Source organism: Trachymyrmex septentrionalis, unplaced genomic scaffold (assembly GCF_001594115.1).
Source record: "Trachymyrmex septentrionalis isolate Tsep2-gDNA-1 unplaced genomic scaffold, Tsep1.0 scaffold135, whole genome shotgun sequence".
Taxonomy (NCBI): Eukaryota; Metazoa; Arthropoda; class Insecta; order Hymenoptera; family Formicidae; genus Trachymyrmex; species Trachymyrmex septentrionalis.
This window is the reverse complement of record NW_017304492.1, coordinates 56,331-69,057: the sequence shown is the minus strand read 5'-3', so window position 1 is coordinate 69,057 and position 12,727 is coordinate 56,331. Positions and strand designations below refer to the sequence as shown.

General features: G+C 31.5%; 2 protein-coding genes across 2 annotated transcripts in view; one reads left to right on the top strand and one right to left on the bottom strand.

Moving 5' to 3' along the window:
* The window catches only part of LOC108757265, a 105,553-nt gene that overhangs the window by 37,031 nt on the left and 55,795 nt on the right, over nucleotides 1-12,727 (bottom strand). The window lies entirely within an intron of this gene.
* On the top strand, nucleotides 11,327-12,290 carry LOC108757266 (putative uncharacterized protein FLJ37770). The gene is made up of 2 exons (XM_018501732.1): nucleotides 11,327-11,573; nucleotides 11,969-12,290. The coding sequence occupies exons 1-2, from the start codon at nucleotides 11,345-11,347 to the stop codon at nucleotides 12,022-12,024; spliced, it is 285 nt and encodes a 94-aa protein (XP_018357234.1). The 5' UTR covers nucleotides 11,327-11,344; the 3' UTR covers nucleotides 12,025-12,290.

The window sequence follows — 12,727 nt, the reverse complement described above, 5'->3', positions numbered from 1 at the left end:
TTGTTTCAGATTGATTGTGTGAATCCGATAAATCCATCGGCTCTCAATTTATTTCTGAAATATTAATTCAATTTAATTGAATGTATATTAGATAGTAGTTCAACATCTTAACACTCGACCGAAAAGGCGCTTTGTATTTAAAGTCTTAATATTCATATAGACGGTCTTGTTTCCAATCATAATAATTTTTTACTCAAATACTACAGAAAAACAGCGAGAAATATTGTTTACACAAACTATAGAAATCAAAGCCTTAAACAGTCTAACTGGATCTCAAAATTGTTTATTTTCTTCTCATAAAGTTCTGAGAATTTTTTTAGAATTTTTTCAGAATTTTTTAATACCGTATCTTCTCATGTTGGCAAAAATAGTTGCCATTAGGAAAATGCGGTACTAAAAAATTGATTAAAAATTCTGAAAAAATTTTTCGAGCTCTATGAAAAGAAAATAAACAGATTTTTTTCTCTTGTAATTTTTCTGTAGTTGATAGTATTAAGAAATAGTATTAAAGAAAAGATAGTATTTAAGAAAAAAATTATTAAAGACCAATATTCGGCAATTTTTAGCAATTACTATCTTGTTAACTATTGCAAAAATTGCAAAATAGTAGAGGACTTTTCGACTCAGATTAGTCTGCTCTATCTACACACGAGCGTTTTGTTAAAATTTAATGGACACCCTGTATATACATATATCTACAAGATGTCTTATTTTAAGTGCATCAAAATATCTCGAAAATTATAAAAGATACGGAAAAATGTTTTAGATAAAAGTTGTAAATTTAAAAACGCTATTTACTGATCATATTCATTTGATATTGAGGTGCGTTGCCAAAGTCAGGACAAAGTTACTTTGAATTTTTTAAATAGAATCCATTGTTATTTTCCAAACACAAAATCAGTCTGCGTCTAAAGTTTCGTAGAATGCCTCTGAGTATTTGTGACGTTATCACTTGACAAGCTCTTCTTATTTTTTTCATCATATCCAGTTTCGTGGTTAGTGCTTTCTGATACACAGCATTTTTCACATATCCTCATAAATAATCAAGAGAATGTAGATCCAGTGATCTTGAAGGCCATAAGACTGATCCTCTCTGACTTATCCAATAATTTGGGTATTGCTGATCTAAGAAAATTCAAACAGTTCGAGAGTAATGTGCTGAAGCACCATTTTATTTAAATCAAAATCTTTGGCTCCAGTGGAATGTCCTGAAGGTATCCTGATAAATGATTTGGAGAAAGTCTAAGTAAATTGGACCATTAATTGTACGTCCAAAAAAATGTCCAATAATTTGACCATTATATATACCAATTCAAATGTGGAGGTTCCAACGATACTAATTAACTACCTGTCGATATCAATGAGAATTTATTGGTAACCAGTAATAACTATTGCATCTATTGAGACTGCTATTGCTATGGAATGTAACTTCGTCACAAACATTCCAAAAGAAATTTGGATTCTGCTCCAACGCATTAAATGCCCATCTACAAAATTGAACTCTCAGTCTGCAATCGTCGCTCAATTCCTGTAGCAGATTGATATGCTAAGAATATATTATACGGATTGTAACATTTAAAGAGCCGAGATAAAGTGATTCCTAATTAATGTTCTATTTGTCGAGTACTAATATATAGATTAAAATGAATCCTAACCAAAATTGCGAAGAGTTTAAGATCATTATTGTTTAGAAGCTTTTCTCTGTCTGTGGCGATGTAATGTATTTCTGCGAGCTCTTCTTTCAATATCACTTGCTGAGCATTCGAATGGCAAAGATAGGATATAGCTCAGCACAACGACGGGAAGCACGTCTATAATTCCTGTTGCATTCACCAAGAGTCAGCAGGATATCCACTACTTCATTTGATGTATAATTCGTTATTCTTTAAGTACAAGAAATCAGAATTCGTTCAAACAAAACCAATAAAAAACTAAAAATCTTCTTTACTGCAGTTGCCCAGAAACAATTAACTTAGCTGACAGTTAACATAGCTGACATAGCTGACGTAATTGACGTTGTGAAGAACCTTATTTTCGGAGAACTGTATATTTTTTTGTATATGGAACATGTATGATAATAGAATTCTAAGAATTTATTGTGACACGTATTTTGTGTGACACGAATAAAGTTCATCATTCTTTTTCTAATTTCTAAGACATGCAGCACATAATAAAGGCAATCGATTTATATCTGACAAAATTATATGATATAGTTTAGATCGAAAAAGATGTCATAGAAACGTGCAAAGAGTTCACCTGCTTACATAACTCTCTAAAGCAACTCGACAAATGCTTTCACCGTAGCGACAGAATTCTGCGATATTGTCGATATTGTCGATATTTGTTTGACAATACACAGCGTGTGCAATGAAGGCAATCGAAACTTTATGCGATTGTTAAAGGCGTATTAAAAGATTGCTTGTACTGAGTAGACATAATAAATCTCGATTTTGATAACTTCAAAATGGCTAACCCAAAGTGAATTAAATTACAGTGTTTTGGAAAGGTTTCAGGAAAGACTATAATGCAATAAAAAAAATCTAGGGAGTTCTATTTAAAAAATTCAAAATGATCTCGTCCTGATCTTGGCAACGCTACTCAATGTCAAACGGATCAGTAAATAAACTTTTTAAATCCTACAACTTTTATCTGAAACATTTTTCCATATCTTTTATAATTTTCGAGATATTTCGATGTCAAAGTTAAAATGGGACTCTCTGTATGTTTTGTTTTGCTTTGTAATTTTATCACAGACTTCTATCATATACTACTAGACTGCTAACTCCTGCTAAATTTTATAGTAGTTATGTACATGCGTCGCGATATACACTGAAGGAATGCAATATGGCTACGTCCTGCGGCAGCTGTGTATGTTTGTGATAAACATGATCTTACTTAATGTGAGATTAATATAATTTTCAAATTGTATCAATTACAATGAGCAGCAGAGTGTGCCTTCTCAACTTGTTCTAATACACAAAACATAGACAAACTAGGTTTTTTCTAGTAAGAAGTATTATTTAACTTTGCAGAAATGAGAAGTATATTTTCATTGTTAGCATTGTTCGTTTTGTCTCTCAAAAAGCATTCTTTGATTGATCAATTCATGAAATTCTTTCTTTTCAATTGATCAACGAAGCATTTGCAGCATTAAATGGATCATATCTAAGTACACTGAGTTCATTCGGAGCGACAACGAGAGAAAAGAAATAATGTTATTATGAAATTATCTTAAGGGGATCCTAAACCCGCCTATTTTACCGATTAAATCATATAATTTTTATATAACAAATACTTTTTTCGCTCTCATCGATTCAAAAATCCTTTTCCAGGATTAAAGTGAGGGTGAGTCAGGTATTTGAGGACATTCACATATGTGCCTGCCAAATTTTCGCAGCAAGTTTTTTTCTTTTTTTTCTTTTCAGATCATAAATGAAGGACAATAAGTTAACTCATAAAATGAAAAGACACGCTGTTATCGTCGCTATACACACGAATCACAGCGATCTTGAAATCTCCGAATTTTTGAAATTCGCCCGATCATTTGTTCACAAAGTTCGTCGAGAGTTAGAAGCATCTGATGGCAATGTAGAAAGTGTTGCCAAGCGCAAAAAATATAAAGCACGTTCAGACAGAATTAGAACATCACACTTTGTGCAGCAAGTTCAGGGCATTATTGATAAAGACCCTTCAAAGTCCATAAGGGCCATATCAAGAGACCTTCAAGTTTCTGAGTGCACAATCCGTCGCATTGTCCATGAAGACATCCGGTACAAGTGATGCGCAAAGATCAGTTTATGTCGGCACAAACTCAAGAACAGCAATTCATCCGGGCACAACGACTTTTAAACAAGTTAAAACATCCTGAAATCCTGGATATGCTCCGGTTTTATTCTGACGAAAAAAATTTTAACCAGGATCAAAAAATAAACCGACAAAATGATAGGTGGCTATGTGCGGATCCTTCAGATGTTCCTCATGTTATGCACACAAAGTTTCCGACAACTGTCATGGCTTTGGGAGTGGTGAGCAATGAAGGACACGTCATGCCACCTCACTTCTTTCCTCAAAGACTTCGGGTAAATGCTGCTGCCTACATTGAGATTTTGGAAGCAGTTGTGAAATCCTGGATAGATAGCGTGCGTGATGAGAGGCCATACGTATTCCAACAGGACTCTGCTCCTTCACACAAAGCCATGACGACGAAAGATTGAATGTCCGAGAATCTACATGATCACCCCAAACATGTGGCCACCTAGCTCCCCGGATCTTAATCATTTGAATTACTACGTATGGGGCGTTGTTAAACGGGAAACCAATAAACATCCCCATAACACGCTTGATTCCCTAAAAGCAGCTATTATCAAAGTAATGACGCATATGGACGAGGATTATTTGAGTCGAGCATGCAAACGTTTCCGGCAGAGAATTGAAACTGTTATTGCTGAAGGCGATTTTATTGATTAATTGTATATTGTATGCCTGCAAGTCACTTAGTTTGTTGTAAAAATTTCATTAAAATACAATAAGTTTTCTAAGAAATATACAAATTTTAGTTTTAAAGTCAATATGTCCTCAGATACCTGACTCACCCTGTATATGCATTAATACGTGTCTGGAAATTTGAGTCTACGCCTAGAACGATCAAAAATTTCAAAATTAATATATTTTTTATCATTTCTTAGTAATATGGCGTCTGCTGTCAAGTCGTGACAACATTTGCTTGAAATGAAAGCTTTGCAGTCTGTACGTACAAAATAGTGGTTCCCAGACACGTGTATAATTTGCACGAACAAGAATTAAACTTAGATGCTTTATCGCGACAAATTTGTTATACGAAAATTGACACAAATATGCGACTGCATGTATCATAGGTTGCGTGAAATATTGATGTGGTAGTATATAAAAACATGTCGATGCGCGGCGCGACTTCTGGTGACTTCGTCGGAGTTCGAGCTTCGCTTTAGGATCCCCTTAACTGATAAGCTAACCTAAAATATTAAATATAAAATCTGATAAACTAAAAAGACTACTATTTAGATTTCCATTAAATGAACCGGAACTATGTGCACAATGGGTAACAGTGAATAAATAAAGAAAATTAGGTACCGTCACTGTACAGTAAAATTTGTGAATTACATTTCGAAATTGATGATTTCTACAACGCATAAAAAAAAAGAGATTAAAACCTGATATAATACTTAAACCTGTTATAGTAGTACCTGATAGCGTAGGAGCATTTGAACTAGGTGTATATATAATATTTGAATTACTTTCTGTAAGAAAATAATTGTGACTAATAGTTTGTCTTTATGACTAATAATTTATTAATTATTATACATTGTTTGAGAAAGGTTCAGGTCATATCTATTTTATTTCTCCTTCGGTTTGCTCTTCTACAATAGTACATATCTGATAGCAATGAAACATCAGAATTACAAAAAGATAATATTATATTAAATATTCAAACCTTTCAAATTATAATTCGTTAATTTTAGAAATTTATATTTAAATTATGATTCATAGACTTTTAAATTAAATATAAGTTATTTCTTCTATATCTCTGTTTGATTCCTATTTTTAATAACTTATACAATTTTCATATTTCAATAAACGAATTAAAAACAACAAAACGTAAAATAATAGAAACTTCAGATGAACCAAATAAAAAGTATCTAAAATTAAAAAAAAGAAAATGCTCAATTAAAAGCAATGATTGTTTCCTTAGAAGAAAAACATGAAACAAAACTGAAAAAACTATTACATTATTTCATGAAAATTTAATAGCAAAAGAACAGGATACTTGGAAAAAAAAATTGAATATGGAAAAGAAAAAATTAATTATGGCAAGGAAAAGAATTAAAACATTTACGAAGAAAACAAAAGCTACAGAAAAAAAAACAGGAAAGTTAGTACTAAAATCAAAAAATAAAGCTGCAATTAAAAAAGTATCTGATTTTGATTTGGATATGTTTTCTAATATTTATGAAAATGAAAAGAAAAATTATTTAAAACCAGGTGGCTTGCGATACACAAAAAAAATAGAGGTTTGCTCTTATTTTACATTATCATTCTCCAAGGACATATGGTTATTGTAGGTTAGCATGCATAATCCTATTTTTATATTTCTTATATTTTGTATGCATTAATAAGTTTATAACTTTCATATTTATCTTAACGATGCAAAAGATTCAATTTATAGAGTAACAAAATTTGTATTGAAATTTTATATCATTACAATTTTTGCATCCTATCATTAACAATAACTGTAGAAGATACATAATAAATACATATACATACACATAACTAATAATATTTAACTTTGATTTACAATTTAACATTTATTATTTTACAGTTTTACATTATTGTTTAATAAACATAAAGCAAATTTATCATTTGCATGTGTTATGTATAAAACTTGTGATGTACATGGTTTATGGTTTTTATTTATTTAAAATTTAAATACATCATTAAAGAATATGTGTTTCATGTGTGTGAATTCTACCGAGATACTTTTTGATGCATTTTATATACTATTTATGAAAGTTTTATAAATTTTTTTTACATTTATTTTAATCAATAAATATTATTATAAGTTTCCATTTATTTTTAAAACAAAATGTAAGAACAATTCTAAAAATTGACTGGATTATTTATGTATAATTTCTAAAACAGAATTTCAAAAATAAAAAATTAAACTGTTTTTTTTTTATTTTGATTTAGAAGAGATCTAAAGCATATCCAATTGTTATAATTATACTGTAAGTGGTGTACACTAAAAAAATATTAAAATTCTTATTTTACTTACTTATATGCGATTTTTTTTTTAAATTAAAAATTTGTTTTATTATTTAAAAGTATTTTTTTGTAATATTTAGTGGCTAATACTGTAAAAGCATATGAGGAGCATACTTTGTAATTGAACAAAATTTAATGTAAACAAAGAACAAAATTTGTAATTTTCAGAAAAGTAGCCCAAAATATGAGTCTTTCTACACTGAACACTATTCCATCTGAAACTGAAAAAAATTAAATTTTGAACAAAATTCATTTTGGAAGTCTGCTCCTCATATACTTTTAATGAATTGCTTTTATTTCGCAATTTTATTTTAGCTTTAATTTTTTTCATGACTATGGTCCACTTGATTCTACAACTACTTTGGAGCGTTTGTAGTGGAATGTACTCTATATAACTATACTGTTTTGTACTACGAGGTCTGGCTATTAAATAACGAAACTGCTTATGAAAAAGAGTTTTATTTTAAAAATTATTCTACAATTGAATGCTCCCCTTCAATGTACTCCCCTCCCCTCGCCACACACCGTTCCATTCGTTTTTTCCATTGGTCAAAGCAATGCTGGAAGTCTTCTTTTGTAAGAGCATTTAGGAGCTCCGCCGATTTTCGCTTCACCTTTTCCATCGACTCGAAGCGGGTTCCTTTTAAGGCAGACTTGATCTTCGGAAACAGGAAAAAGTCACAGGGTGCTAAATCAGGCGCGAGTTCGAGCACTGGAGTGCCTCTAGCGGCTAAATAACGCTTCACAGACAGCGCGTTATGGGCAGGTGCGTTGTCCTGGTGTAAGATCCACGACTTGTTTTTCCACAACTCCGGCCGTTTCTTACGAACTCGCTCTCGCAGTGTTGCCAAAACTGTCAAATAGTAAGTTTGGTTTACAGTTTGACCCTCTGGAACCCATTCAGTCATCACGATGCCGTTGATGTCGAAAAAAACGATTAGCATGGCTTTAAATTTTGATTTCGACATCCTTGCTTTTTTCATTCTTGGCGATGCAGGAGTTTTCCAGTGCATGGATTGCCGCTTAGTTTCAACATCGTATTGGAATATCCAGGTTTCATCGCAAGTGATGATGTTTTCCATCAATTCAGGCTCTTCATCTAACCTCTCAAGAAAATTTGAGCAAATCTGTTGACGGACGAGCTTTTGGTCAGGGGTCAAATTTTTTGGGACCAACTTCGCACAGACTTTCTTCATGTTTAATTCGTCATGTAAAATTTTTCTGACAGTTTCTTTATCGGCGTTTACAGTCTCAGCAATCATCCGAATGCTCATACGACGATCTCCGCGCACAATTTCATTGATTTTGGTCACTGTTTGCGGAGTTGAAACAGAGACAGGTCGACCTGGACGTTGGTCATCTTCGGTGCTCTCTCGGCCTTCAGAAAACCGTTTATACCATTCGAAAACACGCGCACGAGATAGAGAATTCTCACCATAGGCCTCTTTCAACAACTTATAGCACTCAGTCGGAGTTTTTTTTAATTTAACGAGAAATTTCACATTGATCCGTTGCTCGTGTTTTTCGTCACACATTGTTATCGGCACGAGAAAAAAACAAGTTCGTTTCTAACCTCTATAGAAAAAATACTACTATTGCGACAAAAACGTGTTTTCGTACTGGAATAGTAGACACTTCCAGCTATCCAACGCTGCATTCGTTTCCCACCCTACCCCTCTAGGACGCCTTCTGCGCGCGCAGTCTCGTTATTTAATAGCCAGATCTCATATATCTATACATGTTCATTGCATCATGATTTTTTCAAAATAATGAAAATAATCTTCTTTTGATATTGTTTTATAAATATTTAAACATAATATATTGTGCCTTTTAATTATTATTTATATATACATGCTGCTTTTATAATAAAATTGCAATCAAAAGAAATGCTATTTTTGTTTTTGTTACAACTTTTTATATTTGTCTGTAGAAATATCTTTACGTTGCCGCATTCATCATCCATGCGGAATTGAATATCTAACATAGACGCGGAACCTGGATTTCAGTTAAATGTTTTACAAGCACTTAATAAATTGAAAGAAGAAGAGAAGATTATTCGCTGATATTTGATAGTATGACACTTAAACACGCCATTCAATGGAATGAGCATAATCACAACTGCAGTGAATTTAGTGAATATGACAATAACACATCAGTTGGAAAAAAAAGGTAGAAACTCAAGAAGTTGTAGTATTTTAGTAGTTTTATTAGTATTTTTAAAAGGAATATAAAAATAGCCTATTGTTTATTTTTTCATGAAAAAAATGTCATCAACAATGCTTTCCGAACTTTTAAAATCTGCTTTGATTTTATGCTCTGAAAATAAACTCCGAGTGCATAGCCTTACATTCAATGGTGATACATCCAATTGTTCCGCTGTAAATAAACTCGGAGCACAAATATTTTCTTCAAATTATAAAGACATTAAATATTATTTTTCATATATTAGTGACGGAAAAGAACACATTGTCAAGGTTATATTAGATCTCTGCCATATGCTTAAATTAGCTCGAAATGCATTAGCGTCATATAAAGAAATTGAGAGTCCTGAAGATATTATAAAATAGGATCATATCGTCAAATTGCATTTATTGCAAAAACAAATGACTTTAAAACTAAAAAATAAATTATCATCTCATCATATCAACTGACATCAGAATAAAATAAAGGTGAAATATGCAACGCAAAGTTCATTCAAAAGTTGTAATACGCACTCTTAGTTCATCAGCAGCAAATGCAATAGAATTTTTTAAGACTGAAAGATTAGAAGAATTTAAGGATAGTTCTGCTACAATTCAAGAAAAATAGATGGTATATTATATATATTTGACTTCTTGAACTCCAGAAATCCTTTCGGGAAGGGTTTCAAAAAATCTATATTTAAACAAAACATAAAACATTTAAGACATATGGTCAACAAAACGATACGATATTTATTTTCCTTAAAAACAATAGATCAATCTTTGTATAATCCTACTCTAAAGCGTGTATTTATATATAGTTTCTCAATTGCTACACTTTCAATTTTGGACATAATTTCTGATATTTTAAAAAACAATCCATCCTTTAAATATATATTAAGCTACAAATTTTTTCAAGATTACATCGAAAAATTCTTTTCTAAAATTCGAAGACGTCATAGCTTTAATAATAATCCAACATGTGATCAATTTAAATATACAATGAGACAACTGTTCTTGTATGCAGATAAAGCAAACAATAAATGCCAATTGTTTTGAGTTTGATACAGATTATGTAACATCTATTTATCCTTTAATGTGGAAAGAAAAAACAGAGGAAAAAAAGGAACAAGACTCCGTAGAATTAGGGATTAATAATGAAAATAAACATGATACTGATAGTGATAATAAATGTGAGGGATCTATTTTAAAAAGTACACAATCTGGCTCACTAAATTCTATAGTGAAAAGTATTACCAAAAATATAATTTATTACATCAGTGGATATATTGCAAAGAAATTAATATCTATTACGTGTTACTCTTGTGTCACAAATTTAAGGGCAGCAGAATGTGAGCATAATTATTTACGCAAAAACAAAAATTTTTCTAAATTTTTTGCTTTTTCCAATCATGGTGGTTCAATTAAGCTTTCATTATCTATTTTTCTTATATGTAAAAAAAAAAAACAGAAAAGCAATTACAAATTGTAACAAAATTCTTTACTGAATTACATAAAAAAGATATAGATAAAAAAGTTATTAATAAAGTTCGTAATATTTTTGCCTTAGATAAAATAATTTTTCAAACAGAATGCGAATTAACATATTCGAAATACCTCATAAAATTCAGCTGATAATAGCAGTAGCTTCCAAATATTGCAAAATACGGATGCATTCTTATGTAAAATTTTATTTTCAAGAAATTTTAAAACCAATTCGGAAACGACAAAAATTAACGAAAACATTATTATTTTTAAGAGAATAATAACAAATGTATATATGATACTCTTTCTTTAAAAATTCTCTAGCATTTGTTACTGACGAATCAATTTAATACTTTTAAATTAATTATGTAAAATATATATAGATGCATGGAGGGATAAAAGCTGTAATAATGTATAAATTATTTTCATGATTTCAATAAACCAAAGACTTTCTTAATATTTTACATATTTTTTTACATATTTGCTTCAGTAGATCGAGACTAATGGTCTCAAGTCGATAGGTTTAAGAAAGTGATTTATATCACTTATTTATGTAACATATGTAATCACAAATATGTGTATCTTACATGTATATATGTATATATATATATATATACATTCTGTCAAAAAAGTACCGGGAATTGATCATTTAAAAAGCCCGCTTAAAGGAATTGTCAAAATTCTTTTTGTCGTTAAGTTGGCATAACTGTCCTCTATACTGACGCGGAGCTGGAGTGCCATCTGTCATTTAATGTGATTATCGTGCTCGATTTTATCAGTTCATCTCAAGTGTGTTTTGCGATTTTTACAATGAATGAAAAGATCGAATTTGTCTCAAATTTTGTATTGCAAATAGAATTTCGTGTGCCGAATCGCTGAAGATGTTACAGAAGGCTTACGGTGAATCGACTTTATCAAAAACACGTGCATATGAATGGTACAGTGCATTGAAAAGCGGTCGAGATGTGGTGAAAGATTTGCCTCGCTCTGGTCGGCCATCAACGTCTTCAACTGAAGTTAACATCGATAAAGTGAAGGAAATGGTGATTGAAAATCGTCATTTCAGTTTGAGAGAGATAGCCGCTGAACTTACGGTGTCTCACGAATCAATTCGTACCATTTTACGCGATTGTTTGGGCATGGAACGCGTTGCCGCTCGACTAGTTCCGAAAGACCTCAATTTTCTTCAAAAACTCAATCGCGTAAAGGTCGCTGAAGACATGTTAGAACGAGTTAATTCCGACCCCACATTCATAAAACGCATTATAACTGGTGATGAGACATGGGTTTACGAGTTTGATATGCAAACCAGTCAACAAGCTTCGGAATGGCGCCTTCCAACTGAGCCAAAACCGAAAAAACCACGTCAAAGTCGATCAAAAGTCAAAGTGATGTTAACTGTTTTCTTTGATTGTCGCGGTGTTGTGCACTCGGAGTTTTTGCCAGAAGGTCAGACGGTAAATAAAGAATATTATCTGGGCGTTATGCGGCGTTTGAGAGAGCAAATTCGTCGAAAAAGGCCAGATTTGTGGAAAACAAACTCATGGATTTTGCACCATGATAATGCACCATCTCACAAGGCTATCATTGTGAACGAATTTCTGACCAAAAACTCAACAAATATCATCGAACAACCACCGTATTCACCAGATATGGCTCCGGCTGACTTTTTTCTCTTTCCAAAACTCAAATTACCACTTCGGGGCACTCGTTTTCAGTCGATAGAAGACATAAAAGAGAATTCGCGTCGAGAACTGAAGTCGATTTCGGAAAATGCGTTTAAAAAATGTTTTGATGATTGGATTATTCGTTGGCATAAATGTATTATTTCGAAAGGAGTCTACTTTGAAGGCGATACAATAAATTTGAATGAATAATAACTATTTTGTGTTTTATTGACCAATTCCCGGTACTTTTTTGACAGAATGTATATATATATATGCGTGTGTGTATGTATGTATAATAAAAAATTATTAATATTATAATTCGTATTTATTACTCATTTAGATATAATGATTAACAGTATGAATAGAACAGTACGATTTTGAAGTAATATTTATTGAATTTTTTGAGAAGAAAAAATTATAAGATCATATATATCTGACAATGAATACTTTTGAACACATTACAGATTAAGGGATAAAGAACAAATCTTTTTGTATATTTATAGTTCTAGAACGCACAAATAATCGAATACATGCCAAATACATATGTGGTAAGTAGAATGTAAAAATATTAATTGTATTTGTACAGAATTTGATATT

Coding starts and splice junctions, on each gene's coding strand:
- LOC108757266 (XM_018501732.1), top strand. CDS start 11,345: ATGTTACAGAAGGCTTACGGTGAATCGACTTTATCAAAAACACGTGCA. Junction 11,574..11,968: donor TACGGTGTCTCACGAATCAA/TTCGTACCATTT, acceptor TTGAGAGAGCAA/ATTCGTCGAAAAAGGCCAGA.